We start from the raw sequence: 12,801 nt of genomic DNA on the forward strand, positions 1-12,801 counted from the left end.
TATATTTTTATTCTGATAGGGTTTGAGGAATATTAAATGTCTTCTTTTCCTTTTTATTCATTTGTGGTTTCTAATATTTAGATTGATATATTGTTACTTGTACAATTTTTTATGTAGAAGAAAATTTTTTAAACTTTCAAATAAAGAGGAAAAAAAATGAGTTTAGTGTATTCTTTCCCTTGGATCATGAAGCTGAAACACCAATAAACTCTGATTTTCCAGTTGTTTGTTTTCCTGCAATTACTCATATCATCTTTCAACAACTCTATTAATTGCCTTCTATGAGAGAGGCCCAGGAGATGCCCACATTCCTAATTCCTTTGTCACTCATATAACAGCCTGAAGCATTTCAGTCACCTTTTATCACATTCTCTGTTCCCAAAATTATAAGGTATTTTTTTCACTAATTTTATTTTGAGGTAACTACTTATAAGATCACAAATATTTACTTAAGTATCTTCAATGAGTTCTCTCACATGTGCTAAAATTAGCATTCTTTAGCCTTTTAATAGATTTTCTAATTTTGTTATAAGTTTCTTTGTGATGAAGAAATAGTTGCTTTTTTTATATGTTAATCGCTGTCTAGAAGAGAAGCTGACACAGAGCTAGTACTTAAAAAATATTTATTGAATAAATTAAATCAGGGATCAATTTTTGAGAGTGCTAAACTCTTTCTAGGGAAGACCTTATCATTTCTGAAGATGCATCAAAAGATGATTCTTAAGTTTATTTAAGAATTTTCTACCACTACTCAAAAGTCTCAAAGAAATCAAAAGTACAAAAGAAAAATATTGGTCTGTTTACTAGTGTGTAATTCTGGACTCTGTCCTGAAGATGGCAGGATCCCCCACTATCAGCAGGTGAGATTCCTTGACTGGTATCCAGGAAAAACAAAATTCTTTTGTTTGTCTTCTTAGGTCTACCATAGCCATGCAAGCAGCTGCCTTGGGTTCTTCCGTTGGAACAGCAATTGTTGGAGGTATTCTTACAGGTGAGTAAAAAAGTCAGTACTTCCCTGTACCCTATGGTCTCTGGATAATAGCTGGTTAATAAGCAAGTCAAATGGTAAATTCAGAGTATTCTAAGCTTCTGGCTGTAAAATAATTATGTCAGTTTAAGGAGGTGATTTTGAAACAGTGTTTTAATTACTATTTTCTCTTCAGCCTCACAATATGATTTATTTTCCCTTTACCTTCACAGGTTTAATTCTAAAGATACCTTTCTGGGAACAGCCATCTGACGAGAATTGCTATGATGATTCTGTTTATTGGGAGGTACTGTACAGAATCCTAAACAATGTAGTTGGGAATTGTGGTACACACCTTTAATTCCAGCAACTCAAGAGACTGAGGCAGGAGCATTGCAAATTCAAGACCAGCCTCAGCAATTTAGCAAGACCATCAGCAACTTAGTGAAACCATGTCTCAAAATTAAAAAAATAAAATAAAATAAAATATAAAGGACTGGGGATATAACTCAGTGGTTAGTGCCCCTGGGTTCAATCCCCAGTATCAAAAAATAAAAATTAAAAGAAAAAGAATGTAAATGATAGCTCCACTAGTAAAATGTTTTGCTCATCTTAAGCATACAGGCCTGTGTGGCATCCATAAGATGAAAATGGATGATATCCCGGTTTAGACAAAAATAGAGACTGTACATCCAGCCAGTTAAAATCAGAATTTATGAGGTTTTTCCAAAGCAGAAACTTATGAAGAAAAGACAAAATTTAGTTGACAAGTGTCTTGTCACTCCTCTGATAACAATTAAAAAGAGCTACTTATTAAAAAAAAGAAATAAGTCCTGGGCAAGAGTGTGAGACATTATTCCAAAGGTAAAAGTAGGCAAAAGCAAATGGAATGTGTAAAGTTGAAGACCTTTAGTGAGTACACATCAACAGGCCCTATAATAACAAAATCAGCTTCTTCCTATTCTCCACTTTCTGCCTATTTACTCCATTGACATCTTGTTCTACTATTTTTTGTAAAACTCAAGTGAGATAGATGTTTGCGTTTTTCAGCAGGACTTCCAGGGAGAAGAGGCTTGGGAAAGGAGGAAGTGTAATCAAAGTGGATGAGATAAATAGTTTTGTTCTTTAATGTTTTCCTCAACTCCAACTTATTCCCAGATCTTTCTAACTTCAGATAATAATTAAGAAAATACCATTGTTTCAATACTCAACGTCTGTCAGACCCAGTGAAAGAATCTTGTTTTCTTTAAAGGTCCCTCCAGAGAAAGAATATGACAGACACTTCCAACTCCACAACCTGCTGGAACCTGAAGCCTAATACCATTGCTGCGCTCCAGCTTTCTTTTCTATCACATACAGTCAAGGTTAAATAAAGAAAAAGGCAGCATGTGAAGAGAATATGGACCAGAGTGGGCCCATGCTAATCCCCAAATAGCCTTTGTAAAAATGTCTGTATATCTGATGCTGTCTCTTGATATTAGAATGATTGCTTAATTGAAGGGATATGGCTCATAAAACAGATGGTCAATGCTTTCTATCCAGAACTTAGTATGCTTTTGCCAGTAAGTAGGTTCAGAATGACAATTGAAGTATGTTCTTGAATTTTTCCCAAAGAAGTAGGTCACATAGAAATCAACACTGCTTAGTCATGTCAGACTTTTAATGTAAATACAATTGATATAATTTCTTCAGTCCTTATGATTATAAAAGGGAAGCCAATGAAACAACAATAAGTACAAGGAATCTACATTAGAAAAATGAAAGAAGTGCTTGTAAATATGCAGTGATATTATTGTTTGGGGTAGTGTTTGTTATTTTAATAGATCACATTAGAAATATTATATTTTGAATATTTTTAATTCCTTTAGCAAATTTAGTATTTTCAGAAAGAGTTCAAATGCTATATTATCACTATCCATTTTGTATAAAATTTCAAAGAATTAAAAATTATAAAATAAAGCATTAGTCTTTAAATCTCCTTTTCTTGTTGGTTACAAATTCATTTTAGTAACATGCACGAACACACTCACACCCTCATATTTCATCCATACTTAATTAAATGTATTGCTAATGTATTTTAAAACCAAGTAATTGTCTTATAGGATAAGTTTTTAAAAAATCAGTTTTGGGGCTTGGGATATGGCTCAGTGATACAGCACATGCCCAGTGTATGTGAGGCAGGGGTTTGATTCCCAGCAATCTAAAACAAAAAAGAAAAGAAGGAATAAAGAAAGAAAACTTTCAGGAAAATCACATAACTTTTTTTTTTTTTCCTGTCTGGAAAGTTTTAAGATTTATCTTGTATCCCTGAAGTCCTGAAATTTTGCCAGAATGTGTATCAATGAGGAATTGGGCGCCACCATAATTAACAGAACTTTAGTTTCTGACTGCTAGGATTTTAAAATTACAGCTAGGAGTAGATTGCTTAATATTTTATTTCAGGGAAAATATATTATCATTTACTTATATTGCACTGGCTATTCAGGTGACTTCTTTCACCCAGGACCTCCTTCAAACAACTCTTCTAAGTGTGCTTACAATAAGTCCACTATTCCCTCCCTTGCTAATAATTGCAAGGCTTTTGAGACTGCCTAAGGCTTTTGAAACCGCCTGAGTCCCTGCTGATCACAAGGCAAATTTCAGAGGGTCTTGGCTATCCTCGGGTCTAGGAAAAAAAAAAAAAAAAAAAAACTATTATTTTTATTTGCTCAAGAACTAAGTCATGAAGGCCATCACGTTCTGCGTTGTGAACACTCAGATCTGCCTCCCTGCAATGCAGTTTTTACCAACAACAAAGCCTTATTTTTTAAATTTGGAGTTAACATTCTTTTTTCACAGTAGTATATCGCCTCTTTCTTTCTATCTTGCCTGGGATTTACTGAATCACTTTAATCTGAAGAGCTGAATCTTTTGCTTAGATAAATTATCTTACTACTTAATAAAATTCCTCTCCTCTATTCATTTTTGTTCTACTAGCACTGTATCAATCTCATAGAAAGTCTGTTGGATTTGTTATCCAAATCTTTCTCACTTTATTTCATTAGTTCACTTCATTTACTGCTTTAATTCATTTTTGCTTGTTTGCATGTTTGAAAATTGTTGTCCATTTTTACAGATCCAACAAAGTTTTGTGTGTATGTGCACAGGTATGTATGTGCTGTTCTTAAATTTCCTTAATTTCTTTAATAATTTTGTTTATTGGGAGAGGTTTATTTTTGTTCACTTTTAAAGTCTAATCCTGCTCTTAAATTTATTTATTTTTTATCTATTCCCTGCAAATATTAAGATGTCAAGTAATACCAGTTTGTTAGCTGTTTCCTTTGATTTAAAATCTCAAGTTCTACCTAGATGATTGGTTTCAGGAAGCTTTTGTTATTCTTTGCTCCTTTGTCTAAATCTGAAAGATTGGCCCATAATTATTAACTGCAATTTCAGAAAGTTTTGTGAAAGCTGAGATAGCTTCCGGCTTATTCCAGCCCTTGTTTTCATAGTCTTTAAGCTGTTTATTGGACTAGATAAGAAAGCTCTGTTGATGGGGTCAAAGGGAGTCTCCACAAGCTCTACTTTGTTAGAAATCATTATCGTTTAAAACAAACTCTAACTGGTCTCTTGATTCTTTTCACTCTGAGTGCTGGAACCCTACTATGTAGATTGTCCATTTCTTCTGTCTATTCACTAGAAGTTAAGTTCCTGCAGTGAAGTATGGGTGCCATGCCGGAGGGAGGCAAAAGTCTTGAAAATGTAAACCAGGTATAGTGGCCCACACCTTTAATCTCAGTGGCTCAGGAGGCTGAAGCTGGAAGATAGCAAGTTTGAGGCTAGCCTCAGTAACTTAGCAAGGCCTAACCAATTTAGTGAGATCCCAGCTCAAAGGTTGGTGACTTAGCTCAGTGGTAAGTCACATTCCATTTGCTCCTAGGTTCAATCACCAGCAACAAGAAAAAAAAAAAATAGAGAGGCACAGCAATTTCTGAATGAATGCTGAGAGATTTCCTGGGAGTCATAATTCACTTCCTCTGGATTGACACCTCAAGAAAATCTCTCTGTTTTATAGTCTTTTCAACAAGCAAAGCTTAGCAATCTCCTAGAATTGTGGCTGAAAGTGACTTAATGTCTCTTTTAAGACTTTCTGCAGCTCCTGGGGGACCAGGAATACTTACTACCAACCCAGAAACATCAATTGAGAAGATAAATCAACAACCCATTGGCATTCACAAATCTCTGAGAACTAATAATACCCAGATCTTTACCTCATGGGTCTCCTTCAACAGCTTCCAGCCTCCAAACTCTCCTCCACACAAAGGAGAAAAGTTCTCTATCAACATAGTTTTTTGTTTCCCCAGAATCCATACAAATGGCCAACAGAATCCAAACTTTTACATCTTCCAGGCATGGTTGCTGCTTATCCCAGGAGAGATCCTATAGTTCAATTAGAATTGTGGAATGAGATCAAAAGAGACACATACAAGCTCCCATCTCCCCCACTTAAATAAAATATAAAGATTTCATGTATTTTACAATTTAAAAATGTTTCTTATGGCATTTAAGGGTGAAAAAATAAATTTCTTAAGAACTGACACACTCATTTTTTTTCCATAACCTTAACATTTGGAATAAAGCACATAAATTAGATGCTTGTTTAGTAGGTGAGTGAATAAATAATCAAATAAAAAAGAAGCAAAGGGATATATTTTAAATTTTTGTTCTTCTCTGTTCCAGATTCTGCAAATACAAAAATGATCAAGTTCTCAACCTTTCTCTAGGTTCTCTAACTTTTCATAACATTGACCCTTTTGAAGACTATAGGCCAGTTATTTTTATTTTGCAAAATGTCTCCAGTCTGGATTTGTCTGATGTTTCCTCATTAGATTCAGTTTATATGAATTTACCAGCCGTGTTGCAAAAAGAAATGTAATTGCTGGACCATATCCTATCAGTTGGAGCAGTTTTTGAACTTGTTGTGTTATTGATGATTGCTCACTTAGCTCACTGATTAAGGTAACATGTTTCTTCTCTTTAAAAAGTCTTCTTTCTACCTTTGTAATTAATATTATTTTGTGAGAAGCAATGTGAAGTGTTCTATATCAATGTCTTATTCCTCCTCAATCTTGAAATGTATTCATTTACTAATTTATATCACTATAGTCTCATGATTTTTATTTTAGTAAATTATATAAAATACAATACAAGATTGTTGTGATGAGAAAGTTGCCCCAGACTTGGCCCATGCAAGTCTATTCCAGCTGGTTTCTATGTCTTTTTGACATGTACTTCATCTTGTGCTTTGCCTGCTCCAGCTCTGGCATCGCCATTTCCTTGAGTCCTGCTTTCTTTCTACAAGGTAGATGTGCTCATTGCCTCTTCGTGGCCCTCTCTGTTGTTGTCAGAGATAGGGAATACAAATGTGTGTTTGAATAGATAGATTTACATCTATTATAATTTCTTCATTGACATAAATATTTCTATATATAATGAAGGTTGTTATAACACTTGTTTTGAAAATGTGAATTTGTTCCAGTACAATTGATATCTTAAGGAACATATTAATCATGGCATAAATTTCATGATTATATATGCATGATTTCATTTGCAAGAAACACAAAGTGAACACAGAAAACTGCACCTTGCTGAACAAGACAGTCCACAAATGTGCCTATGCATGTATATGCACACAAACCTCTAACCAGCTCCATCAGTTTATCTCTTGTATTAAGAACCACATCCATTTCATCTGGGTCACAACTTTCTGATTACAAGTAACCCTCCTTCTACCACTTCACAATAACTCACAAGTTGCAAACTTTCTGAAGTCCACTTCCACAAGCAAACTTCAGGTCCTTTTCAAGGTAAAGTGCTATGTTTAGAAAGTAAACACACAACTCCAGAAAGAATCTTCACTCATACTATCAAGTTGCTTTATCTTCTTTTAAGAACTTGGAATGGGACCTTATAGCCAATGCCAATTTTATGTAGTTCATGCCAGTGAAGCCAGATTTAAAGTTAGGTAGTCAGTATAGTTAGATAAATCGGGTCTAATACCGAGTGAAATCTAAAATGGAGGCCATGTTGAATGAATTCCAGGAAACGCAGAACAACTCATGAAATGTCAATGAAGTCCTGAAAAGGCCCTAGGCCAAAGTCCATCCCAAAGAAATGTTAATGGAGCCCAGGAAACAGCCCCAACAGATTTGAAGATAGCCCATCCCAGAGAAGTGATAATCCCATCCCAAAGGGTGATAATTAAGCCCACCTGTGTCCCATCCCTCGGGCCTCCAACCTACATTCCATCACCAAAACTATAAAAAGGGGAGACAACAGCCCTTCCACGGATTCCACCTCTTGGGTCCCCTTCTTCCTCCGGGAGAAGTCTTTTCTGCTGTTCTTTAATAAACTTCTAATTTCTACTCTGACCTTGCCTCGGCGTGCTTCTTTGGTGTTATTCTTCAACATCGGGGAAGCAAGGACTCGTCACCGGTCAACAGCGGTATCACCAGAAGAAAGATAGTAAATTTTAATCAGTAGACTCAAAGGAACACACTTTGTTTTTATAACACGAGGTTGGTAAATAAATGCATACATGTGTACCTTTATTCCCTAACTCCTATTCTTTGATTTTAAGTAACTTTTTCAATTAAAATGCCAGACTTTAGATGGCAGAGATTTAACAATGTTGAATTTTACCTGACCCCTTGTGAAAATAGTGAGGGGTGAAAAGAATCCACCCAACCCTGCTGTGTTCCAGAAAATGGCTTTCAGCAAAATATACCCTTCCTACATGACCTAAATTGTATTCACAGATGCCACCGGCTTACCTATGACAAGGCCAACCACAGGTGTTTCAAATTCTTTCATAAATGATTAGCTGAGCTACTTATCCCCACTGGTTAATCTTAACCAAATTAGTTAATGTTCTCTCCTTGCCCTAGGCTGCTGAACTTTGGCCCACCCTCAGCCCAAGCCAGCATGAAACCTCTCCAGACAATAGACCGGTCTGGCTAAAATATTCCCTGATTTATTATCCAATTATGCCAATCTTTCATCCTACAGACCCAACTCTTTCTAATCTGTTTACTTTTCTCTATATTTCTAAGACTCAATAAATATAATTGGAATTCCAATTTATTGACCAAGTTGCCTTCTTTGTGAATAATAGTACATATTTCTCTATTTACAGATTAATGGATAATCCAAATTCTAATTATATTTTAGTTTTGAGGAACAATCTTGGGAGGGAGACACACAGATTAATAATAATAGCACATTTTATTAAAAATTTAACTATTTATATAATAAATTCTACCACAACCCACCAAAGTAGATCAAATTTGGGGAGTCAAATTGTCCTTTTGTAAAATTAGAAGTTTGGTAATCTGATTCTCTATAATGGTAGAAAACACCCTCCACCATTAACAAAGAGACAACTGATCAATGAATCTTATTATTTCCATATATTTATTTCAACCTTAATAAATATGTTAGATGAATAATACTATATACTGAGACACAGAGAATCTAAGTAGCTTTCCACAAGCAAACTAATAAAAGGCAGAACTTAAATTTAAACTCAGATCTGTTTGGTGCCAAAGGTCAAACTCTTTTAATCATTGTGCTATATCAGACCCTCCTTAAGTCCAGAAATTAATTACTACAGTATCATATGTGAAGATTGAGGGAGAAGAATTTTTGGTGATATTCAAGAATTTAAGTTTGCAAAAGGGAGTTGTATTTTTCAGCAAAAGTCTAACTTTCATTAAGTTATATTAAGGCAAGCAGTTTATATTTCTGATTTTTTGTTTAATCTAGTTTTTAAATTTGTTTTGACTTCATAGCTATATAAAATATGTAAGAAGAAAATAGGTACTATTTAAATTTTACAAATATTTAATTATTATACTAACATAATTTAAATTTTAAAAAGTATTAGTGCTTGAGATATAGCTGATATATGAACTTTATATATATATTATACAATCAGAATGGCATAATTAGTGTTTTTGCATTGTTTGAAAATAAGGAAATTCAAACAGAACTTTGAGATCATTTTCACATACCTAAATGTGAAGAAAAGGAAAAGAGCTAATTAGAGCCATTTCATATTGTAAGGGTCTGGCAAAGCGTCGGAGGGAGAAACCACAAGAGACCAGCTCCATGCAATTGGCAGAAGGGGTTTTATTGATTCAGCATGCTGAGGCTCCAGGCTCACTCAGGAAGATAGAGCAGCCCAGAGCCCAGAGCAGAGGTCAGGCAGAGCTTAAGTACACTTTTTGGAGAGGGTGGGGGGCTTTGCATACATCAGAACAAATCATCATGAGGCGTGGGAAAATTGAACAACAACTCTGAGACCTGATTAGTACATTCATTGGCGGGAACAGATTGGACAGGGGTGATTGGTCACTTCTAAGTGGGGTGCACATTAAAACTGATTGGTTTTAGGTCCTGCGATGCCTACGTGCCAGCTTCACAGAACCCCAGGTTATTAGACAACCAGAGGAGTCAGTGAGCATATTTACTGGGCAGTTCGCGGGTATTGTCCTAACAGCTACAGAGATTACAGGTTCCGGAGGGTAGCAGAGGAATTTAACAATACTTGGTCTTTTACATTTTAACCCAAGCCTTGCAGTTAGAAACTTCACAATGTCCGGTCTTTTACACTTTAACTCAGGCTCTGCAGCTTAGAGTCAGCTTAAAAATTTTACCCTTACAATATAATTCAACATCTTTGTTTTTTTTTTATTTTATTTTATTTTTTTTTTAGTTTTCTGCGGACACAACATGTTTATTTGTATGTGGTGCTGAGGATCAAACCCAGGCCACACGCATGCCAGGCGAGCGCGCTACCACTTGAGCCACATCCCCAGCCCTAATTCATCAACTTTGCCCTAAAATTTTTAGCTTGGTGATTTGTTTCCAGGCTGGTCTATGACTCCCCTCCCCCCACCCATTACTTTCTACTTGTTTGTGCCTAAATTTTCTATAACCATCTGTTATAGTCTGAATTGTGTCTTCCAAATTTCATAAGCTGAAGTCTTAACTTCCACTATCTCAGGGTGTGATGATGTTTATATTCAGAGATAAGACTTTAAACAGGTAATTAAAATTAAATGAAATCTTGGGATAGGCCCCATTACAATAGGACTAGTGTTCTTATAAGAAGAGATTAGGACATGGACACATACAAAGAAAACCCTGTGTGGAGACATAGAAAAAAGAGCCATCTATAAGTCAAGGAGAGAAACCACCTTGTGGACACCTTGATCTTAACCTTCTTGCCTGCAGTATTGTGAGAAAATAAATGTCTGTTGTTTAGTTTCCTCATTTTGTTATACTTTTTTACAGCAGCCCTAGAAAATTAACATGCATCCTCTCTGACTTGGGAATTGCTCCAGGTTCTCCTCACTTCCTCTTTCTTTTCTCCATCTTACTGCTACCAGGTTTACTGTATTTTCATCCTGTTGTCTCTCACTGTATGTTTCCCTCTCAGAACTTTCTGTAACAGTGTCTTGGTTATAAGGACCTTGAATAGGCTGGGAACTCATTTTGTCTTGCAGAATCAGCTACTTGGGTTGGATCCTAGGCCACTAAAGCTCCTGGTCAAATGACAGCTTTTGCTCATAATATATAACTAACTCTGCACCTAGGACTAGTGATGAAATGGAGGCTGGTAAGAGCTAAGATGAAATGGAGGCTGGTAAGGTTGTCTGATTATGGTATGATTATGGTACGATTATGACAATAGTACTTCAGTATAAGAAAGTGTGAATTCTGGAGCCAGACTGACTGAATTTGGACATACATTCTCACACGCCCAGTTCTTATGTAATATATTTTTTGTTTTTCTACCAAGAATGGTGAAAATATTACCTGTTCTCATACACTAACTCTATTTATTCTGTATATACACATCAATTGTTATAATACAGTAAATACATAGTAAACTCTGTAAATATCATTATGATAAACATAAGCAATAATATCACATATTACCCCAATCATCTGCCTTGAGCAATGACCACCTATACCCATCAATTTTCAGGCATGGTAGCATATACACTACTTGTCCAGAATTAATACCTCATCTCTGACCTGCAACATAATCCACCAACTCAGATATATAAGGAAAGTCCTAACTTACCATGAATAATGGTACATATTTATATATTTACAGATATTTACAGAGGAAACTAATGAATTTTCTCTCTGGCTTTCTTAACTCTATGACAAGATTTTTAAGTTTCTAACTTTTTCTAAAATTATAAAAATAACTCACATAAATGACAAGTATTTGGCAAAAAAATAAAAAGTAAGTGTACTCATTTTTTTTCTAAATAACAAATGATAGTTTCCTTTTCCTTAATCACCACCCAGATGCCCTGTCCTTCCTAGCAGATGTTGCTATTATCAGCAGTATAATTTGATTCTTTAAAAAGGACTTATAAACAACTCATGGTAACATAAGACCAGGAAGGGAGGCAATTTTAAAGTTCTTCTGCTATATAAAACCCATATAATGTCACTAAAAGATAGATGATAAGTTAATATGGTGTGCTAAACCTCCAAAGCCACTGCTAAAATAACAAAACAGTTATAACTAAGAAGTCAAAAAGAGATACTCAAGAAGGTAAAAATGAGAAAGAAAGAGAAAGGAAAGAACAGATGAGCTAAATAAGAAACAAATGACTTAACCATGTCACATTAAATATAAATGGCCTAAGCATTTGAATTAAAAGACAGAGATTGTTGGATGGGATTAAAAAAAATTGCAAAACCAAACTATGTACTGCCTTCAAAGAAGCATTTTATATAAAGACAAAAATAGGTTAAAAGTAAATTAGTAGGGAAAATATGTGCCCTGTTTATATTAGTCACAAAAAGTTGGGAAAGCTATATTAATAGAGGCAAATTAGATTAAAAATAAAAAAAAACAGAAATATTAAATGTAATCTCAAAATAATAAAATGGTTAATTATTCAGAAGGACAGAATAATAGATACTCTTCTAATGTCAAAACCTCAAAATCATGAAGTAAAAATATATAGAAATGCAAAGACAGATAGAGAACCCAAAGATTTCATTATTCCTCTCTCAATAATTAATAGCAGATAAAAAGACCTAAATTTCTTAACTCATATGTCAGAAAATAATCGTGACTATAATCAACAGTTATCCTTAAATATTCAGAAGTACATCAATAAGAAACATTTATGACTATATTTTGGGCTGTTAGCTATAATCAAATTTTAGGTGCTATGTTAATGAAAGCCAGATGTGTGAATCACCAACATCTGGAACTAGCAACACATGACAGACTAAAAGCTTTGGAGTCAGGCACACTTGAGTTCTTAACAATTATGTGATCTGGGCCAGATTACTTAACTTCTTAAAGCCTGAGCTTCCTCATTTGTAGTGTTGGGATAATAATGGCATGACTAGGACCTGTTATTACAGTATTACCTCTTATTATATAACAATTTGAAGGAATTGATTGCAAGTAATTTAATTCCTGTCACGTTCCCATTTGTCTGATTGAACTCTTTGCTTCTTCCTCTGCTCTTTGTCTTGAAAAATGACTCTATTGCCCTGCAACACTATTAAATGTAAATGTCAATGAGAAGATGGATTTGAGACTAACAGTCATTTTCTATGCAAAGAAACACTACCCTTTGTTTTGTCCCTGTAGCTGCCTCTCTTACACTATTCAAATGTTTAAGACTTGGCTCAAGAAAATTATCATCAGTGTCTGTTAGAGAAGTTTATCTGAGATTATGTTCAACCAATCCAAGATCATCCCAAGCAGGGCCTTTAAACTATAAAACTTTTAGTATTATGTAAATACA

The 12,801-nt window shown here is 34.8% G+C and overlaps 1 protein-coding gene across 1 annotated transcript in view; it reads left to right on the plus strand.

Moving 5' to 3' along the window:
• Positions 1-2,285, plus strand: part of Rhag (Rh associated glycoprotein) — a 32,931-nt gene extending 30,646 nt beyond the window's left edge. Inside the window, exons 8-10 of the mRNA XM_076859498.2 lie at positions 918-991; positions 1,201-1,274; positions 2,220-2,285. Of these exons, the coding sequence (XP_076715613.1) occupies positions 918-991; positions 1,201-1,274; positions 2,220-2,285 (214 nt within the window). The remainder of the gene's footprint in view (positions 1-917; positions 992-1,200; positions 1,275-2,219) is intronic.
• The last annotated feature ends 10,516 nt before the right edge of the window (positions 2,286-12,801 follow it).

Source organism: Callospermophilus lateralis, chromosome 6 (assembly GCF_048772815.1).
Source record: "Callospermophilus lateralis isolate mCalLat2 chromosome 6, mCalLat2.hap1, whole genome shotgun sequence".
Taxonomy (NCBI): Eukaryota; Metazoa; Chordata; class Mammalia; order Rodentia; family Sciuridae; genus Callospermophilus; species Callospermophilus lateralis.